Raw genomic sequence first — 21,539 nt, 5'->3', positions numbered from 1 at the left:
ACATATTAATACTTTTATTCTCTAATATCTGTCAGTAGCACGTCTAGGAAAAATTCTTGGGTTTGCTTACGTTTAGTTCACACTGTTACCCTTGCTATGCAAAACACTTGACATTTGTCACTGAACTGATTGTGCTTCTTGCTGCCATGTTTCTCTTAGGTTTAACATGCCACACGATGACAATCATAAATGCAAAGAAGACGGAGGTAAAAATCAACAGCACGTCATGGCGCCAACACTGAACTTCTACACCAATCCCTGGATGTGGTCCAAATGCAGTAGGAAATACATCACTGAATTTCTGGAGTAAGGCCTTGCATCTGCATGCGTTAGGCTGTTTTTACATGTGCATGCATGCACCCTGTGGGGTTCATCAGTTAATCTGAAATCCTAGCGTGTAGCGTTTGGAGGAAATTGGGGGAATTTGTGTGTGCACGCATCCTTTACATAGAGCAGGAAAGCACTCATGGCATCCAGTCCCTGCCAGTTCAGCCTCGTGATAAGCTGGCAAGGACTGGCCTCTCTATGGGGAGGAATAAGTCTTCCCCCATGGATATTGCTTTTAAGGAATGTGCGTGCTCCTCGAACCTGAAGAGTGAGTTTTCCGAGCCCTGTGGCCCAGATACGGAGCCGTGTTTTCGGAGGCAGATTGAATCTGCCTTTCTGCTCCACAGGTCAGGATGAAGGTCTGGCAGTAGTCCATGGTAGGATCACTGCTCCAGGAGTCAGTGTGATGCACAGCGACTGCCCATTTTGCTGTGATACCTTCCTGCATGTTGTGATGGAAAGCAGAATGAGAGCCACTGTGGTGTCCTGGCAAACCCAGGAGCTCACTCCCTTGGGTGGTTCTTCTGCTAATCAATTATGTTCTTTCTAAATATAGTACCAGAACATGCTTAGCAATTACATGTATTTTGTACAGGGTCAGCAATGCTTTTGCCAGGGTAGCAGACTGGTGGATGGTTGTTAGCACAGCACGGGAGTTGTGGTGAATGGGTAATGCAGCCTCCTGCTCTCCTGTGCTTGAGTCTGCAGTAGCTGTCATAGCGCTTGTTAAATATGGCAAATGTGGTGTGTGTCTGCCCTACGGCTGGCTCAGGTGAACACCAATGGGTCTTGGTCACATTACCTTCTGTTTAACACCATTTCTTCTGCTTTGTGTTGTAGCACTGGTTACGGAGAGTGTTTGCTTGATGAACCTTCATCAAGAACTTACACATTGCCTCAGCAGCTCCCAGGGCTGATTTATGACGTCAATAAACAATGTGAGTTAATTTTTGGACCTGGATCTCAAGTGTGCCCGTATATGGTAAGTGAAATTCCACACCTCGGTTTTCCTGGTGTTGCCAGAGTGAAATAAGGCCTCCTTGGGTTGGGTGAATGGTGGGCTCACAAACCATCAAATTATTGTAAAACTTGCAGTTAACAATAAATGCTAGAGGGATAATTTCATAAAGGATCATCTATCTGGTACGGCACATGACACACGTTTATTTAATACTTTGATCTTTTCAATAACTTAAGCAGATGCAGTGTCGGCGACTTTGGTGCATTAACATTGATGGCGCGCACAAGGGATGCCGTACCCAGCACACTCCTTGGGCTGATGGGACAGAATGTGAGCCTGGAAAGGTCTGTAATACCTGGAGGTTTGTGCCTCATGGCTATGTTTCCTAAGTGTACCCCTCAAAATCATCCTATCCCCGTGGCAATTTGTATGGGGCACAGCTGCTGACTGCAAGGGTGGAAGCCCAAAGCAGCTCTGTGTGTGCACGGGTCAATCCTAGCCCAGGTAATGCAATTAAAATCGACTGCTTGGCGTAATGTTGGTTAAAGCAGGTATTCCTTCTAGAGCGCTTATCTTTCTAAATTAATGCCTTTGAGGAAACGCTTAAGCAAAACTTTTGCAAAGCTTCCCTAGGCTTTCATTAGAAATTTCCGATGTGAGCAATTAGTAATTTCGTGGAACAGAAATTTGCCAATTGGCTTTTCATCTTGATGACTTCAGAGTAAGATATAGAACTGGTTGACATTTTCTGTATGGAGCGGTTTTGGCAGTAATTCACAGAAACTTTCAATTTCCATGTGCAATGTTGGTTTCCAGCTAGCACTGTGGCTTCTCAAATAAGTATTTAGTTTTTAGTTGTCCAGATCTTGAGAAAAATAGTTGAGGGGATTTTCGTTATATTTTATTGAGATATTGAAGCTTATGAAGAAAAATGCTAACTAGTTTTCATATCTTTTGTTTGAGTAAAAATACTCTCCATATAGGTCTAGTCAAAAAAGTGTGGTGTTATTCTACAGAGTATAGCTTAAAATTTGCTTTTCCTGCTATTAATGGGCAACAGTTAAAAGTTTTCTTCAGAAGTCAGTATTTTAATTCATAGTCTTTGAAATGTCTTTTAATAAAAAATATCTGGATGCTATTTTGGATATAGTTTTCCATTAAGGCTTGGTAATTAATGTTTTGTTGCATGTGTCTGAAGCATCAATTTTTTAATGACGTTTGGCTGATTTTCTTCAAGATAATGGGCGTTAATGTATCGATCTGCCTTCCCTAAAAACATGTTTTTATCGTTGAGAATGTGCATTAGGGATGTGGTTGGAAATCCTATTCCTGTGATACTCTTCTTTGGAGTCAGCGGTGCACCAATATTTCATGGCTTTATGTAAAATTCCCCCTTTTTTTGCAACTCAGGTTAAAGTTGAAGCATTTGTGGAGTCCCCTTGACTTGAGACCTCATGGCTTCAGTTTATCTCTTTGTGAGCTTGGGCTCTGCTTGCTGCTGGAAGCTCAGAAATAGCTATTTTATTGAAATTCCACAAACCTGGGCTGCAGTTTTGTTCTGACAAATCAGCCGTTCCCCTTGGGGAGGACCAGAGTGATGTGCAAACTGCTGCAATCGAGCAGAGCAGCACCTCCTTGGGGTTATCCTATGCCAGACATGAGGCAGTGTCCAGCTGCATGGCTTTTACTAACAACCGTGTCAGCCAAAATCATTTCAGTCCACAAATTAGGACAATTTGACAAGTTTAGACAAAATTAGACAAGTGTGACCTGAACTTCTCAGCTGAGAGCAGATGGGCTCTTAAGAAAAGCTAATGCAGTCACTTGTGTTCAGGCATTTGAATGTATTCTCACAAAAAGGCTTTATGGAGTAATTCTAGTGTCTGTGTGTTGGTCTAATTCAAGCTTAAGGTTTGGATCATCATAAACTCTCCTTCTCAGTGTTTATTTGGGCTTGTAAAGTGCTGAGGTGCAAGACTGGAGTGCGTTTCACTGGAATAAATCGCTATTCTGGTACTGTGCTGTAGCCAGGAGCCCCATCAGACTGCTGCTTGCTGACTAATGCCTCGCCTGAAGTCTGCATGTTTAAAGCCCATGATATATAGGTTGGCAGATGGAGAAAATACCATGTCATTTTTTATGGAGATATCTTTGGAAATGAGGGAGCCTGAATAGCTAAGAAAAAAATCTAGCTAAAACTACTGGGATGTAGATTTAATCAGGCTCTGTGTTTATTCTTAAATCAAGGACACTAAAACAACGAGGGAGTATTAGGTTATTCATATTTTACATGTGAGGACACTGGATTTGATAGCGCTAAATCAAGCAATAAACCCAACCCAGAGTCTGGCCTTTGCTGGGTGAGCACCAGTCTTGATGGTTTACAGTGTTTCACAGCACCAGGGCATTGTCGGCTGGAAATAAATCACTGAAAGAAAATAAAAAGGGTCATAAACTCAGGCTTCTATCTCTTGGGGCTTTCAGGGTTGTTCAAAGAATGGTAAAAGAAGAGTAGATGAATAGTGATCATTTCTGTCTCCTGCCGTATGGCAGCAGGTAGCGTATATGTTATGCATGCATGAAGCTTCACAGCACTTGTCTGCCCCCTGCTAATCCATTCAGCCAAAGTCAGCCCAAGGATGGGAGCTGGATTTGGTGAATTATCTGGGACTCCACTGGCAAGACAAAGGAAAGTCAAGTCTGTTGTGGTGTCTCCCATCCCTGCCGTTGCTCTCCTGCTCAACTCCGTGTCTGAATTAGTTTGAATTTGCTCCAGACAAAAACTCTTTTATTCTTTTCATTCTCTCATCTGTAGCTCATAGGAAAAAGAAACCCTGGCAGGCTTTTTAGTGTTTCTGTTGTAACTCTACTTAGAAATTATTTTTAAAGTACAAAAGGCACAAAGGTTGGACAGCCAGGCTATTCTCAGTGCAGTTCCAAGAAACACCATTGCGTTTCCATAAGATATTCTTGCTGTTTATTAAAACAGATGCTCTTTTTTTATCCCCCCCCCCGCCCCCTTGATTTACCATCAACTCCAAAGCCCCAATTTTTAATAACATCAAGGGATGTAGGTGATTTCCTGGTTAATTCTCAACCATCGGGTGGGAGACATATAGGTCATGTCACGGTCTGTTAGCTGTGTACATTCACTGGTTAGCTATTCAGCCGTCTTCTCTGGGTCAGTGGTGCCAAGCATGACTGTGGTTATATATTTAGCTGTGAGCACCAACATTGCTGTGAGAAGTTCTCCACTGGGACAGCGCTGTTGGATTGCAGTTGTGTATTTTTATCTGTTAATGATAGCTGTTGGACCTCCTTGTCCCTGTACAGGACTGGCATAGAGGCCTCCATCCTGCAGTTTTTCAACTCTGTAAATGCCAGGAGGAGTTTTGCATTGTGAGAGTTTGTTCTGCAGCAAAGAAACAGAATTTCGGCTTATTTTATCCCTGTCCTTTACTGTAGCTGATATTTTTCAGCCAGTTTCTATCTGGGGAAATCAAATCTTCAGATGAAAGCGAATGCAGGGCACATTGCAGCCCAGCGACCATGCTTCTTTCTGAGCAAACGCCACATTTAGGACCTAAGCTTAGAGTCATTCAGCCGTCCTGCAAATCATGCCCATAGGCAAATGCAGCTGAGATCAGCTTGCTTCATCCGCAAAGCAATGTGAGAAGCCATCCGTCATGGGCAAAAGGTGTTAAACGTGCTGCGGAGCCAGTGTCCCTGGAGATGGATGTATAACCCCCTGATAGCCTGATTTTTCTCTGTTTTCCTAGGTAGCTTTCTCTCAGGTGGTTCATAAAGATGTCTAAAAAAGAGGGATGAGCTCATGATGTGTCTTGATCCAACCTTGCTCTGCTATTAGTGAAAGGGCTGGAAAAACCTGGCACATCAGTAAATTGAACCCCGCTGCCATAAGGATTGTCAGGTGTTTCCCTGCCTGAGCAGCAGCTGGCGCGCAGAAATATTGCAGGGGAATATTCTAATGATGCACTGCATGTTTTCTTCTTTAAGTCTGTAACCTTTTCTAATTTGTGAGCAATCAGCAATGTTTGGGCTCGATATAATTGCAAAGATTTAGGCATCCACCAGCAGGTGAGCACGTCTCTGGGTTTAAATCTGCATTAGCAAGCACTGTTCAGTGGAGGGGAGCCCGCTCTTGTGGATCTTGGGGACATTTTTCCATCCACACTGGTGAGACTGGGATGTGACTGTCCCCTAGATCTCATCTCTCCAGAAGCCTGTATAGTCAAACTAGTGTGCATAGCCCAAAGGGACACAATTTATACCATAGGAATGGAGGATGGGGGCTTGCCAAGATAATTTAAACCAGTTTTCCAAACAGAAGAAAACAAGAGTTATAGCTGGAAAACAGAAGTGTAGGCCAAGCCTTGGCAAGCCCCATGTTATGGCTGAGTGAAAGAAAAAAACTACTTTGGATTGAGGAATTGATTTTCCTATTTTATTTGCCCTTTGGATTTAGAAGTTCCCTTTCCCTCTTCTGTTCTGGGGCTTTGTGCAGCTGTGAGGAGGTTTGAGTTTTCCCTGGTTTTTTCCCTGCTGTCTGTCTCCTCCCCTGGCACGGCACAGCTCCTTCTGCTCTCCAGGAAATCAGATAAGCAGCTTTTTGAAAAGCCAGAGCCACGAGCGCTACTGTGGTGTTCGGCACCAGTAAATGGGGAATATTTGGTGGTTGCTGTTGTCCTCAATCGTCTTTCCCATAAATCACTCCCATGGACTCTGCAGCGTGCCCTCGTTTTTTCACTTAAGGGTACAGAGAGAAAAAACTACAGGGGTGACAGACCAAAAAGTAAAGAAGTTAAATTTTATTTGATTGCAAAAGCTTTGCAGCATTCTGTGAATGGTTGGGAAATAAGTAAGTGTGAGTCTTGACATCCAGACTGGCAGTGGGCATGTAATGAAAACGTAAGGCAAACCCACCTTTCCCATTTCTCTCCGTCACACGCAGCACTGCCGGTTTGGGATGTGCGTGCCCAAGGAGCGAGAGGCGCCGGTGATAGATGGAGCGTGGGGGACATGGAGCCCTTTCGGGACCTGCTCGAGAACCTGTGGTGGTGGCATAAAGACGGCGATTCGGGAGTGCAACAGGCCCGAGTAAGTGCATGGAGGGGAAGCGCCGGTGGGTGGAATGGGGAAAAGCAGCTGGGTTGCCCAAATGAGCTGAAATCCCCTGAAATCCCACTACCAGGGACTGGTGGCTTTGCCTGGCACAGCTGAGGCTGCCCAGGAACCCAGAAGGAGCCGGTCTTAGGTTTGTTTTGTGGGTAAAAGGCATTAAAAAGGGGGATCCCTTCAGAGAGCAAAGGGAAAAAGTAATATCTGTGTGGGTTTACTGCCTTCTGTTTTCCTGGGAAGGCACAGCTGGGGTCCCACTTCCAAAGACATTTTTCTTCCTCTAAAGCTGAGGATCAGAAAGGAGAGGAAAGGAACCATACTTTCATTCATTTTTCACCATTTCACCCCTGTTTTGGCTGCTTTTGCAGCTGTTCTTACAGACCAGATCCCTTAGACGGTTTCCTACCATTTTACTCCTGCTTTAGCTGGTTTTGCAGCTTCTGGCTGCTTTTGCAGCTGATCCTTTATGCAGTTAGATGTCAGCTGGCGCAGACCAGCCAAACCTCAACAGAAATCTGTGCCCCATTAAAAAGTGGCACTGAAAAATCTTAGCCATCAGCCTGGAATGCAAAACCCTAAACTCTTTGAAATGGCAGGGAATTTCGCTGTGGGCTTCAAGGAGACAAATGTGTGGCTGGTGAAATATTAGAGATAGGTTGAGCAACTGGTGTGAAAACAGCCTGTTTACATAAATGGTGAACTGTGCTGATTTCTGTTTAACTACCTCTTTTCAGCCCATGAGAGCAAGAAGGGGTGGGCAGGATGCTTTCTAGGCTCTCATATGGGACTGAGACATGGAGAGGAGAGGGGTGAGCAGGGCTTATTGGTCTTAAAAAGATTGAGCAGCCTCATTTTACTGTCTCACATTTGGTGTTAGGCACTGTGTTGCCAAGGAAATTACCATTAGTGATGCACCGGTGCCAATTTCATCACTGCTAATGGCAGAAGGCAGAGCAGCACTGGTGGAGAAGGGACAGGAGAGGCTGGACAAGTGTCAATGGAGAAGGGAAGGGTTGAGGCTAAGGGAGTCGGACACCAGCATGTTAATTAAAATGATGCCAGGAAACGCACAAGGTCAAAGGAGTTCTTGTCTCGCTGTGCTGAGTCAGCACACGCCATATCGTCCTCCAGTAGCCATGGAGACATGAGAATAAAATACCTTTCCACATGCGAAAATAGCGATGCGGCCGAACCTTTGGATGCTGTCAGTGAGATGTATTCTTATCTTCTGGAGAGGCATCTGCTTGGGCTGATAGTTTTTTTGTGATAGAAAATCTCCCTTATCCTAAGGGCTTGCCAAGGGTTTTTGAATTCCATCTTCTCCTATGGCCTGTGGTTTGTATCTTGGTTGTTCCATGAGGCATATTGGGATTTGCAAAAGCACCTAAATACACTAGACACCAAACTGCCTGTGAAATCCCCTGCACTTACCGCTAATAGTGGTTATTTTCCAGGCCCCATTTCAAGAGCTGTGTAGCTGCCACCGGCCTCTTCTCCAACCCCTCATGAAGTCTTTGCAGGGACTCATCTGTCCTAGCACCGTCCACAGAGCTTTGCACCACCTCTGTTGTTCTGTCCCTGTAATTTGACATTGTAGCATGGGCTCCCATCATCTGCATCCCTGCTATCATGGGGCTGCTGTGATGATGCAAGTGGATGAGACATGATTGTGCCTCTCCCACTTTTCAGAGTGCTTTGAAAATACACAGAATAGGTCTAGTCTCTGTTTCTTCTCTGTTGTAGAAGACAAGAAGGCCAACCCAAGTACCCTGAGTAAGGTCTGAAGTAGTTTTCAGTCAGTCTTTTATATGTAAAGATGGCTTAGGTTTTTCAAGCTTTATCTGTGCAGGAGGATCTGGGGCAGGATCTTGCATACCAATAAAATATTGTGTTAAATCTGGCATTGAAAATGGGCCCTCCCTGCCATAGTACAGAAAATAAGGCTGCAGCTCCCGTCACTGTTTGTAATGTGCTCTTGCACCTATGTGGATGAATATCTTGCAGGGCTGTAAGGCTGTGAAATGGCAGCGGGCTGTTTTGACATAGGAATGTATTTGCTGGCCAGACCAGAGCCTTCCCCCCAGCATTGCCCACTTGGGAATTTGAGGCTGGCTGGTACAGACAGAGCCCGTGGCTGCAGCACATCACGTAGAGGGTCTGTGGTGCAAGCCCTGGTTTTCAAAGCAAGGCATAGCTGCAGTATTATGGGGAAAAGGCAGATTTTGTAAGGCGTCAATACCAGGAGCCCTGTTTTCAGGAATGCTTTTCTGGATGGGGGAGCGTTATCTCTGGATGCAAGGCAAACTACATCTGCACTTTAGCCCACTACAAAAGTATTCACCTGTGCTGAAAACTGTCTGAGCTTGACAGGGAAACACCTCTGTAGATGACTGTGCTGGCCATTGGCAGCACACACACCCATTCCTGGGATGCTGTGAAGGAGCATCAACTGATCTGTGCGCACCAAGGCTTCACAGATCTTTCTACAGTCACTGCATGAGCACAAACACATGGGCAGATGTGCAGAGGGACACACATGCTCTGTAGTTAGTGCACAATGTTAATGATTATCCATTAAAATATTACCTAATGAGAAGTATCCCACATTTCCTTGTGACACTGAAAATCATCGTTATATGAGGCTGATATTTTTCAGGACCAGCTCTTTGCTTACTCAGACTCAGTGAAAAGCAATGCTGGTTTATAAACACCCTAAAATTGTCCGGGTGGTTTAGGGCTGTTTTGAAAGATCAGAAGTGTGAGTGTGCTTCAGCCCCAAGCACTGGCTGCAGGGAAATTCACTGCCACAGTTAACAAAGCTGAGAGTTTGCAACGTTTGGCAAGTTTTAGCATCCTTCAGTTTGTGGTGTGTCCATGTGTGTTCAATGTTATCTCAATCTCATGGGTCATGTCTAGAGAAAAAGAAACTATACAGTAGCTTGGGATTTGGGGATTTTGTTAGACATACCCTTAAAAGTAAAAAAGGCTCCTGGATTATGTTCTCAGCTTACTTAATACTGAAGTCTCATTTTAATTAAACGGATTGTGGTTACCATTAAAATGTTGTAACTGCAACTTTTTTTTAAAAAATGCCCTATTAGAAGTTTGCGTAATTTAGAGCCTTTGTCAAACTGTAACAGTCCTGCTGTGGTATAAATGCTTTCAAAGTGAAAATGGTGAATGCTTTTAATTCCCCCATGAATGATTTGGGCTCACTGAGCTCTGGAGTGTGTCTAAGAAGTTTCCCCATGTGCTGTGTGATGAGGTGGTTCAGATGTCTCTCTGTAGCTGGAGGTAGAAGTTGTGTCTGCATGGGAATAGTCAGTGGGAAACTCCAGCAATCGCTGCTGAGCCTGTGAGGGAGGAGGAGCCTGGGCTGCATCCACATGGGGTGCTGTGCTGGCTTCCCTCTGGAGCGGTCCCAAGTGTAATCAGTTACATTAATCCAAGTTGTTTGTCATACCAAGGTGTAGGATAGACTAAATCTGGGTTTAGAATTGCTCCATGAGGAACTGGTGTGGCTTCAGTTGGTGAACAGGGATCTGCACTGGGCGCTGTGCAGTTGGCTGGGTTTTTTAGCACTGTTACTTGCTTAATGCTTGAGTCACAATTAGTTTTCCAGCGTAAGAGTAAAGAATTGTTATTTGTGGGGGAAAAAAAAGCACTGCTGAGCATCGTAGGTGATTGATGTGCATGTTCTTCAAGAGATGCTAAAAACTGTGTTCAGCTATAGGAGCTTGTTGGGTAAAGACCCTCGTACATGTGCAAGGGGGTTCTATCCCTGTTATGTTAGGATGCACTGGCTGCATGCAATGTGAAGAGCTTATGGGCTAAGGGCAGGGATGGATCTGCTGCGTGCTCCTGTTTATCACTCCTTGGTTCACATTTTGGAGGGTCTCGGAGCATGCAGACCGGCTTCCTTCCTTAGCCAGTGGAGGCCTTCCCATGCTGATGGCTGAGATGCAGGTGAGCTTCCTCTCCCCTCAGTGCAGTTGTTAGTTTGTATAATTTTTCCTTTATTTAGATAATTACAGTTTTGCCCAAGTTGACCCTGGCAACATTTCATCTAGATTGCAGTGTCTTTCCTTCTGCAACATCAGAGAAAAACAAAGCTGCTTGGGTGGTACTGCAGCTGTTACTATGTATATGAATGGTGGTAGCTTGTAGAAGCCTCCACCATGCCCTCACAATTTCATTTGAAGTTTCAGGAGAGAGTACGAGAGATGGTTGCCTTTTTTTTTGGAACACTTAAGGCATGGAGCATCCTTTTTTTATTTTATTATTATAATTTATTATATATATAGAAGGCCGCATGCAGATGGGCATATGAAATCTTACCCAAATTCCTAGAAGAAACGTTGTTTGAACAGGCAATAACTGAGAGAGCTTGTATCCCAAGGATACTTTCCTCATAGCATTACCGTAGCTGAAAATTAGTCCTCACCAGAAAAGTGCCTTTTGCTGGGCTGCTCTGATGCTGCCTGTGTGCATCTTGTTCCCACATCGCTGCTGACAGCGGCGGGGTGGCAGAGATGCTTTTGGTCCCCGAAGTGAGCTGTTATCTGGCAAAGACTTCGTCCACATATGAGGACAAAGATAGTTTTGAATCTGGGAGTTGGGAGGTTCAAAATGACAGTTTCTCCTAGGCTTATCTGCTTGGTTTTAAGTGACTTGGATGATATCGCTCTCCTCAGTTTATACCAGAGCCATCCTACTACAAAATGGGGGTGAAGTATTTATGGGCTGTTTTTGGTGCTTTCTGGAACATGTGGAGATAGAGTTGTTTAAGAAGTGCCTATAGCATTACCCTATCTACCTCTTTTGGCTGTGGATCCCAAAGAACTAAGTGCTGCCTGGCTTTTCTGCCTCTGCAGGGAAGCTCTTTCTCCTTTCTGTTGTGGTGTTTGGTTATTTGCAACCCACTGGTACAGATGCAAACTCTCAGCCACCGAATTCATAGAAGTGATGGAGTTTGGAGGGTTGATCCCCCTGTAGGGATTCCTCAGGTGGGGAGGAAGATGTTATTCTTCCTCTCTGGCTTCTCTCACTGCTGCTGCACTCACCAGAGAGCAAATATTCCCTTTTTCATCCCTATTTAGCATTGCAAATGTAGTCTTTAGACACCTGTGTGATCTTTCCTGCTGTCAACATAGGCTATTAACTAAAGACATGCATAGAGGTAGGCAAAGCCATAAAAATGGTGTTGAAAATCCTGACTGCACTGAGCAAGTTGCAGAACTGCAATTGCATCTCCTTTCCAGCCTGATCTTGTTTCCACAGGCCTAAAAACGGTGGGAAATACTGCGTGGGTCGTCGCATGAAGTTTAAATCCTGCAACACCGAGCCATGCTCGAAGCTGAAGAAGGATTTCCGTGATGAGCAGTGTGCCGACTTCGACGGGAAGCACTTTAACATCAACGGGCTGCCCACGAACGTGCGCTGGGTGCCCAAATACAGCGGCAGTAAGTGGCGGGGTGGGATGCAGATCCTGCCAGAGCGATGGCGTTCAGATAACGTGCTTCTGGTTTTCCTCCCCTCCCGTCCCCAGTCCTGATGAAGGATCGGTGCAAGTTGTTCTGCCGGGTGGCGGGGAATACAGCGTATTACCAGCTGCGGGACCGCGTCATCGACGGGACGCCCTGTGGCCCCGACACAAATGACATCTGCGTGCAGGGCCTTTGCCGGGTAATTATTTTCTCTCTTCTTCGTCGAAGGGCAATGGCAGTTTTGCACGGCAGGCTGGCGCTGCTGCACCTTGCTCTGTCCTGTTCTTGGCATGCCTTCTTCAGCAGCATCTGCAGGCTCTGCGAGCCCCGGCTGGTCTGAAGCTTGTGCCAACCTCCAGATTTGCAGGAGAGCAACACATGGAAACATAGAATTGTTTTGGTTGGAAACGATCTTTAAGATCATAGAGTCCAACTGTTAAACTAGCACTGCTATGTCCACCACTAAACCATGTCCCTAAGTGCCACATCTACCCATCTTTTAAATACCTCCAGGGATGGTGACTTCACTGCTTCCCTGGGCAGCCTGCTTCAATACTTGATAACCCTTTCAGTGAAGAAATTTTTCCTAATATCCAATCTAACCCTTCCCTGGCACAACTTGAGGCCATTTCCTCTGCTATCACTTGTTACTTGGGAGAAGAGACCAACCCCCACGTCACTACAACCTCTTTTCAGATGGTTGTGGAGAGTGATAAGGTCTCCCCTCAGCCCTCTCTTCACCAGCTTCGTTGCCCTTTCCTAACATGCTCCAGTGGGGGTTGTCCGTACGTCTGCCCTAAGCTCCTGAGGGCTGTGGGGGTCTGAGCCTGAACCCAAACTGTGCTTCCTTCTGTGCTCTGCCCCACTTCTTCCTGGTCAGACCCCGGAGCACTTTACGTTCCCATTCACAATTATTTGTCACACTTTTCTCTATGCGAACAACCGATGCAGGAGGTTTTCTGTAGCTCAGGCATCGCCCGGTGCAAAAGGCAGCGCTAATTCTCAATTTGTGAAAAAGCCTTTTGGTTGGAAGTGGCGTGGGATGGCCACACTGTAAATCAGCAGAAAAAATGTGGGAAAGCAAAACAATTTGTCTCGTGGCAGCCTTCTGCATACAAAGCTTTTGTGTGTCTTAATTGGGAGGTTTGTAAATGCTGTTCTAGTCTGTATTTGCTCAATCTAGTTTTTTCAATTTTTCTCTTAAAGCAAGCTGGATGTGATCATGTGCTGAATTCAAAAGCAAGAAGAGATAAATGTGGTGTTTGTGGTGGGGATAATTCTTCATGCAAAACTGTTGCAGGAACATTTAACACGGTGCATTATGGTAAGAATCTGTTGCTAAAAACTTTATAGTGAAAAATGTGGGTCTATAAAAGCCATTACCACACTTAATTTACAAAAACACTGATGTAAAATGCAAAATCCTTTAAGCTATAGCATATTCTATTTTATAACTATTCTTGCTATCCCTAAATGAAAAGTAGCGGCTTGTGTAATGTGAGGTAATTTTGCTCATTTCCCTTCTCCCTGCAAAAAGCAAATGAAATGTCTGTGTAATAGCCTTGACTTCCTGTTAAATCTTTTCTAGGCTATAACGTTGTGGTCCGCATCCCAGCTGGTGCAACAAATATTGATGTGCGTCAGCACAGTTACTCAGGGAAACCAGAGGATGACAACTACCTGGGTGAGTTGCAGTCCTTGTTTCAGTCCAGATCTCTGCTTTATTGTCTGGTTGTGGTGATAGATCTGCTGGCTGCTCTCTGCTAGGGAGGATAAAGAATTCATTTAAGAGAGATAAATTCTCGATAAGAAAACATCTCATGCATCTACCAAGCATTCAGTCTTTGTTCCTTCTTCGTTTTTGATGCAAAGTTTGGGAGGTTCACAGACTATAAGAAATATCCCCTTAGGGTATCTCTGGGGCTGGGAAGGACTGTTGAGCACAGGCTGTGGGTGGGAGCTGAAGCACAAAGCTGGGAACCAAACAGACTCCTCGGTTCTGCTGGAGTCTCCTCATCACAACTTAAGACATCTCTCCTGTCACCATGCTTTGGCTGGAGAGTCAATATGTCATACCCTGAAAGGCGTGCGTGCAAACAAATCCAAAGAGAAATTATTTTCTATTCCCCTGAGCCTAATAATTCTGATTTCACTTTGTCTGAGCCCTTCTTGTCCCTGCCCAACAATGATATTTAACTGTAATGAAATACTCTGCACCAAAGAGGTCGGTTTGATTTATACTCAATGACAACTTGGCCTTTGGCTGCTGGACATCCATGGTCACTGTTTTCTCTGATGTGTGGCTGTGTCTCCAGAACCATGAACATGCTTGACAGGCTGTGTTAGACCAGTCTGTTGCACACACATGTGCTTTTAGCATGGCCATGTGTCTTTTCCACCATGCCGATCAGTCATTCACCCCATAGAGAGCTCTCTTTGGGTTCAATAGCAGAGATAACACAAACACACATTACGACTGATGTTACACCTGCCAGCCAAAGGCTGGTTTTGCCATTGAGCCCCATTAGCATCCCTCAGAGTCTTTCTAGGCTGCGCTCCGGTAGTGCTGGGTCCCGTATTTACATCCCTGAGCAGGGCACTTCATCTCTTTTCATCTCTCAAAATCCCTGAGTTGTTGAGTGTTTTTGTAAAATACAGGGCCTAGCCTAAGTGTTCAGTGTAACTGGGTATGTTAAAAACAGGACTGGGCTGGTGGTTCCAGCCCATCCAAGGTAAAAGAAGTCACTTGAGAAACAAGTAAAGATTATTGTGCACCCAAGGGAAACCCAAGCCAAATCCACGTGACTGGACCCTTCATTCGGGCAAAGAGCTGAGCAGGTCCTCCCTGTCTTTGTCCTGAGCCTGGGCCATGCAAGGCTGACTGTCCTGGCACACATGGCCATTTGCTTACAGCTGCCTCGTGTCATCTCTGCGCATTCACAGCAATGAAATGAGATGGTGCAGCACGAATGCACATCGATACCAAGAAAACCTTACTGGGATGTGATAGTTTTCCATCCTGGGGGTGTGAGATACGTTCCATTATTCATCTTTTCTAGAAAAACAGTTTTCCCTGTGTTGTGCCTATTCAAACTGGTTCACCCCAGAAGGAGCCCCAAAGAACTTCTCAGCTCTTCTTGGAGGGCCTTTAATCTTCTTGGGAAGCAATGAAGTCAAATCTTCTTTAATGTTGCTTTAATATTGCTGGGAAAGCATCTCTTCACATTAGGCCTGACTAGAAGCAAATGAGAAGTGTGCATGTGTCCACTTATTTTGCAGCTCACTGAGTGTGAAATCTTGGGCCCTCAGTACTGTGAACCTTGTAGTTGCTTAACAATTTAGGAGGAATTTGATGTTGTCATCAAGTCCAAGACGTGTACCTACTGTTGTAGGAGATATAGTAAAGGGGAAGGAATCCTTTAATGAGTTTTACTACTGCCTAATGACATTAAAGCCTCCAAAGTGTGGGATTTGGTTGAGTGTAGCGTCTGCTCTGTAAGTTTTTCCCCATCTATGTCTGTTTGCTACTGAGCAGTGTTTTGCTTCATTATCTCTCCTCATTCAGTGTAAAAACCTTCCCTTTGGTGTTTTGGTGTTAAGTTTAGATTTTTCAGTAGAGAGGCTTTGTAGTAATGTAGCTGTGATGGGTGAAATGGTGGGGAAACTAACTTAGGAAATTAGCTACATAATCGCATTAGTGTGAAGTTGTGCAGCAGACTGCTGTTTTCAGGAAACTGTTCCTTTTATAAAGCATTTAGGCTTTAAGCCTTCAGTGCTTTCACATACCTTAAGATTTGGAATAATAAAAAGTAAGGGGGAAGGAGGGAGAGGGAGAGCGAGAGCAAGGGGGAGATACTGACCAAATTCCCTGTAATTATCTACTAGAAAACACCATTTGGTCAATTAGGGTACATGCATTTACCCTAAGAACACACCTGCAAACAAGAGGGAAGCCACCCTATCCACATGGCTAACAGAAAGGATTTGGGCTGGGTAATTTTTGCAGTGTATGAGGGGATGCAGGCTTGGCATGCGTTTGGGGTATCTCTCCGCCCTTGGGTTATGAGTGAACCATTTAGCAGCAGCTTCAGGCATTTAGCCTTTGTTTTAATGAGGCTCTCTGTCTGTAAGAGTTCTGCCATTCTCTCTACATCCTTTCTGTTTGAGAGTGCCAGTGGGCTTCTCCTCCCACCCCAATGAAAAGGAGCCCTGAGAGCACATGACCCACGTTATTATGTACCTATGAGTTAATTCTGCGTCTTTAGTTCTTGTTTTTTGCACCTATGCAGCCTTATCTAACAGTCAAGGAGACTTTATATTAAATGGAGACTTTGTCGTCAGTATGTTTAAAAGGGAAATCAAAGTTGGGAATGCTGTGATCGAATACAGCGGATCGGATAATACTATTGAAAGGATTAATTCTACAGATCGGATTGAGCAAGAAATAACACTTCAGGTGAAGTATATGTTGTGCGTGTGGAAAAGTCTGCCCAGCATTATTGGACTGAAAAGAGTGGGCAGTGAATTCTGTTGGTTTACTCTGTTTCACCTTCTTTTCCCTCAGGTTTTATCAGTGGGCAATTTGTACAATCCCGATGTTCGTTACACATTTAATATCCCCATTGAGGACAAACCTCAGCAGTTTTACTGGAACGTGTATGGCCCATGGCAGCCCTGCAGTAAGCTCTGCCAAGGTGGGTGCTTGGGAAGGCTTTAAAGAAGACACAGTTTTGTCCTGAGTTCATCTGGGCTGTTAAATCCCTCTCTGCTTGATTCCTTGGAGATCCTCATGTTGTTTCCCTGGGCTGTAGTGGCAGATGTTATCGCATGAGGTGTGGCACTGCTCTGCTGCTTCTTGGTTTCAGCCTGGTCTGCAGGTGAGGAAGCGCAGGAAAGGTTACGTGGCATTTCCTAAGGCTGCCAAAGGCATGGGTGTCTGTTTTGGGTCTTATGCCCGGTCATTCCCACCCACTAGTGCTGTCCCTGCTCTACACAGAGCCCATCCTTGCAGCCATGCTGCAGCTTTGCCCATATCCGTCTCGCCTGCATTAAACCTCTTCTGCTGCTCTTACAAAGTCTTAACCCCCTCCCTGTTTCTGAAAGAGACTTAAAAGCATAATTAAACATCTCTTAAATGCTGCTATAAAAGGAGTAAGAGAAATAACTGATTTGATTGCTTTCCTGTATGACTTAAACAATGTGCGGGTTTTTTCTTCTGTGTAGGAGAACGAAAAAGGAAACCTGTGTGTACGAGAGAGTCAGATCAGCTCACGGTATCAGACCAGCGATGTGATCGAATTCCCCAGCCTGATCCCATCACTGAGCCATGTAGCACAGAATGTGAATTAAGGTGCACTCTACTTGGCCGTGTGTATACTTTACATCATATATTTATTGTTTACTCCTCTTTCCTTTCACCTCTCACTGTAGTTCCTTTGTTTCACCAGCCTGTATTAGATTTAAAAAAAGAACAGGATTAGCAGTTGCCTCTGTCAACTGAGAGGGACTGACATCCACCAGCTGTGTTTTGAGAGGCATTTTTCTCCATTTTCACATTTCTCTTGTTGGATTAAATCAGTGCTAACTATAAAAAAAACCAAATCACCTAATGTTGAAAAATCTGCCTGTGCAATACAGTGCCTGAAATTCGCATCTGCCTGGATCACAAACGCTCAGCACCATCCTACAAACAGTCTTCAAAGAGGGGGAAAACATGCTCAAAGCAAAAGAGTAACTAAGACTTGGATTCGTCATCATTTGCTTAAAGCAAAGAATAGGCTTAAGTGTGGAGCAGGTTTGGGGCTGTCCCCAGACAACTCCTGGTGAGCTGGAATTGATGGAGTATGGCCTAAATCATCACAACCCATTTTCCTTTAAAAAGCAATCTGTTTTCCTTTCGGGAGCTTAAATATGGTGGCATTAAAGGGCTGCTGGTGAAGCAATTCAGACGGCCGTGTTTCCCAAGGGGTTCCTCCGGCTGTGTGAAACCCGGGGCTCTATAGGGGCTCTATAGGGGCTCTAGGCCGGGTTGTCGCGGTAACAGCTGTTGCCATTGCAACAGGTTGGAAACTTGAGAAGGGCAAATGCAGGAGTTTGAAAAGCTGGCAGGGCTGTGAGGGCTCCTGCCATTCAGGAGCTATTGACTCCAAATCCCCTTGATCTTATTCTTCTCCTGGCTGTGCTGAAGTTTGCTCTCTCAGCTTAGGAGTGGGGCTCTGCGCTCCCCACACAGGCACTGGTAGCAGCCCGGGGGGCTCCAGGGCCTTCAGGGGACATCGCTGTCCCCTTCCCTGGGAGCCACCCTGCAAAATGTGGGGTACAGTTGGCCCCTGTTGACTCCAGGGTCTCCCTGGGTCAGGCCTGGTGTCCAGCATCTCTTGCCAGAGCTGGGGCTGGGGCTGGGGCTGGTGTAAAGCAGGGGTGTATCCCCAGCTGGGTCCTTGAGGGCCACCAGCACTGGCCCTTGCTGCCCCATCCAGGGAAGGAGACACCAGGATGGGAATCTGTCTGTGGAGAGGGAACACTCCTAATCCTGGCTGACACCTCTGGGGCTCGCGCTTCAGAGAACTGACACTGTTTTGCAGGCGTCCTGCCGTGTGGAGTGCCTTGTCTCACCTTTCAAGGAACACTTTCTGATGCTGTATTTTTCAGCTTTTCATTTTTAGAGGCCAGTGTGTCACTTCTGCAGGAGAACATGGGGTAAAAAGCCCAAAAAGCACGGCTCCTTGCTTGGCCATGGACTCCCCCCACTATCTTGTGTGGTCCCGCAGAGGCACAGTGTGGCTTTGCTGCCCCTAAGAGGGACATGGTGATGGTTCCTTCCCTACAAGGAACAACGCCAGGATTAATTTCTTCCTATTTTTGGAAGCCATAAAGTGTTGGGAACTACTGTAAAAAGCCAAAAGTTCCAGTTCAATAACATATATTCCTTATTTGTGTCAAACACTCCCAAGCATGTTACCTGCAGAGCCCCAGAGCTCTTTCCACCTCTTCTGATCCCATCTTCCAAGATGGGTACCTTCATGTGGAGCCGTGGGTTTTCGCTGGACCAGGGCTGACATTTGTCTCTCCTTGGCTCAGGTGGCACGTGGCGAGGAAGAGCGAGTGCACGGCCCAGTGTGGGCTGGGGTACCGCACCCTGGAGATCTACTGCTCCAAATACAGCAGGCTGGAGGGGAAGATCGAGAAGGTCGACGACCGCTTCTGCAGCAGCCAGTCCAAGCCGAGCACCAGGGAGAAGTGCACTGGAGACTGTAACGTGGGAGGGTGGCGGTACTCGGCCTGGACCGAGGTAAGGGCTGCTCAGCAGTATGGCAGACACCATCTCTTCCTTTCATGGGGCTATCGGGCTGTTTAGGTTGCATACAGCGTATAAAAGTTTGCCTCAGTGAGTCTGCTTCCATTCCTTTTTCTGGAGGACACTAGTCCAAATCAGCCACTGGTACTCCTCATTTTTCACGGCAATGAATTTGTGCTTTGAAGCATCCCAAGGTCTGTGTTTGTTAGGCTGTGCCATGCTGGCTGTCCTCTCCCATCAAAGCCAGCCAGGCTGCCAGGACCATCAGCAGAGGACTTCTGAAATGGGTTTCCTTTACAGTTTTTAGCTTTTCTGTGAACAAGAATATCCATGAACGCAGAGGCAGCACGGAGCCTGGGGCTTTCCAGGGAGGGCACAGTGACGGGGGGGCTGGCCAGTTAGCGAGAATTAATCTCTCCTAAACTGAGAACAAACAACAGCCATTTGGGAGAACTGAGAGGCAACACTTGTAAAAGTAATAATGGAGTTATAACATGAAATGAATTTGTGAAACTCGTTGCCATGAGATTTTATTAAGCTTAGCAAGATTGGATTTTTAAAGGAATATATAAAGTAACAGCCTGTTACTTAAAGTACAAATTGTTCTTCCGGAGCTTTTTTGCAGTCTCTTCACAATCCTTGACTGCAAAGAGGGAGAAGGCAATAAATGGGCTCTGAGCCTGTAATAAAGTGGCAGAAAGTGTTTACTCAGTGTCTCTCCTTCCCAGTGCTCCAAGAGCTGTGGCGGGGGCACACGGCGACGGCGAGCCATGTGCGTCAACACCTACAATGATGTCCTGGACGACAGCAAGTGCAGTCAGCAGGAGAAGCTGACAGTGCAGCGGTGCAGCGACTTCTTGTGCCCCCAGTGGAAAACTGGGGACTGGTCTGAGGTAGGTGCTAGTCACTAGAGTGGGCTCCCCCTGAAGGGCTGGTGCCTGCAGAGAGATAACTCTGTCCTTGCTCTGCCTGCAGAGTGATAGATAGCTCTGTCCTTGCTCATCCCTCATGTTTTGTTTGCAAAGTACCATGCCCCAGGGCATGGTGGCACCTTGCCTCCTGCATGAAGGTCCATGCACAAGGCTTGAGACACACAGGAAAATCCCTGGCCTTGTCGCCACTGGTGATTCCCTCCCTGCAAAGCCACAGGAGGTTAAGACCTTTCCAATCCTGCAGTAATTTCTCCTCAGTTTTTCTACAGATCCTCTGTAGCTTTGGGAAGAAAAATACCTTCTGCCATAATTCCCCTTGAGATTGTCTTTGTGAGCCCTGGCAGCTCCAGCTGTTGCTGGAGGACAGGACGTCACCCCACTAATGTCTTGATCAACCCTCTCCCTGCTGTTTATTGCCTTTGCCTCTTTCACTGCTACTGGTGTGCTTTGCAGCAAACCCCTATTTTGCTGAGCTTTTCCCTGCAGCAGGACTAGGGATGCCAGAGCCCAGTCTTCAAAGGCTGCTTGTGGCCAAATACCTCTTGTTTCTGTGAATCACATTCTTTGAGGAAATCATGAAATAAATTAAGTGGGAACAGGGATTGTTCTCTCCGAAATTTCAGTCTTCTGGGTCAAGCTGCTGCCGAGCTGAGCCGTGCTGTGGTGGTGGAAGAGGCACTCCAGCAGGTTTTTCTGCAAGCCTTTGGCCCCCTGTTGTGCACAGCTGAAGCCCCGTTGGGCACTACTGTGCCTTTGCCCTAAGTCTCACAGCTGCTGGAAGTGAAGATCCCTCATGGTCTTGCTTTGCCCATGCTGAAGGGCAAAAAAAACCACTTGTGTGTTTTCCAGCGCACATGGTCATTAGCTAAAGCGCTGTCTCTCAGTGCCAGTTTTTAAGCAGTGGTTTACAGCGGGTCTCCAGGTTTATTTTTCACCACCGGGGCAGGTGCTGAGCTGGCAGCCCTTCCCCGGCACCGCCTGAGTTCACGCTTTGCTTCTCGCAGTGCCTGGTCACCTGTGGAAAAGGGCACAAACACCGCCAGACCTGGTGCCAGTTTGGAGAAGATCGGTTAAACGACAGGTTTTGCGATCCTGAAACGAAGCCGGAGTCGGTGCAGACGTGTCAGCAGCAGGAGTGCGCGTCATGGCAAGTGGGACCGTGGGGCCAGGTACCGCAGAGCCACCGTGGGGCACTCGGCTGCTGGGACCTGGGTGCTTGCGGCCGAGGCTGGGTGCTAACCCTTTCATCCAAATTCAGCAGCATAACTGTGTTAATTGATTTGCACACCAAAGCAGCCCTCTGTTCGCTTGGGTTCAGCGGATGGGCAGCAATAATAGTACCTGCCCTTTGTGCTAAATTTAATCTGTGTCATACTAAATTGGCCGTGATTTTAAAA

At 46.1% G+C, this 21,539-nt stretch overlaps 1 protein-coding gene across 1 annotated transcript in view; it reads left to right on the top strand.

Annotated features, from left to right (window-relative positions):
• ADAMTS9 (ADAM metallopeptidase with thrombospondin type 1 motif, 9) overlaps nt 1-21,539 on the top strand; it is a gene marked incomplete at both ends in the record, with an annotated part of 57,063 nt that overhangs the window by 16,820 nt on the left and 18,704 nt on the right. Inside the window, 14 exons of the mRNA XM_010192343.1 lie at nt 160-306; nt 1,168-1,309; nt 1,528-1,632; nt 6,261-6,406; nt 11,708-11,889; nt 11,976-12,112; nt 13,120-13,237; nt 13,502-13,597; nt 16,203-16,369; nt 16,478-16,607; nt 17,137-17,263; nt 18,994-19,204; nt 19,939-20,103; nt 21,147-21,311. Of these exons, the coding sequence (XP_010190645.1) occupies nt 160-306; nt 1,168-1,309; nt 1,528-1,632; nt 6,261-6,406; nt 11,708-11,889; nt 11,976-12,112; nt 13,120-13,237; nt 13,502-13,597; nt 16,203-16,369; nt 16,478-16,607; nt 17,137-17,263; nt 18,994-19,204; nt 19,939-20,103; nt 21,147-21,311 (2,038 nt within the window). The remainder of the gene's footprint in view (nt 1-159; nt 307-1,167; nt 1,310-1,527; nt 1,633-6,260; nt 6,407-11,707; nt 11,890-11,975; nt 12,113-13,119; nt 13,238-13,501; nt 13,598-16,202; nt 16,370-16,477; nt 16,608-17,136; nt 17,264-18,993; nt 19,205-19,938; nt 20,104-21,146; nt 21,312-21,539) is intronic.

Source organism: Mesitornis unicolor, unplaced genomic scaffold (genome assembly GCF_000695765.1).
Source record: "Mesitornis unicolor isolate BGI_N332 unplaced genomic scaffold, ASM69576v1 scaffold13069, whole genome shotgun sequence".
Classification (NCBI taxonomy): domain Eukaryota; kingdom Metazoa; phylum Chordata; class Aves; order Mesitornithiformes; family Mesitornithidae; genus Mesitornis; species Mesitornis unicolor.
Note: the sequence above shows the minus strand (reverse complement) of the source record. Positions and strands in the feature narration are given on the sequence as shown.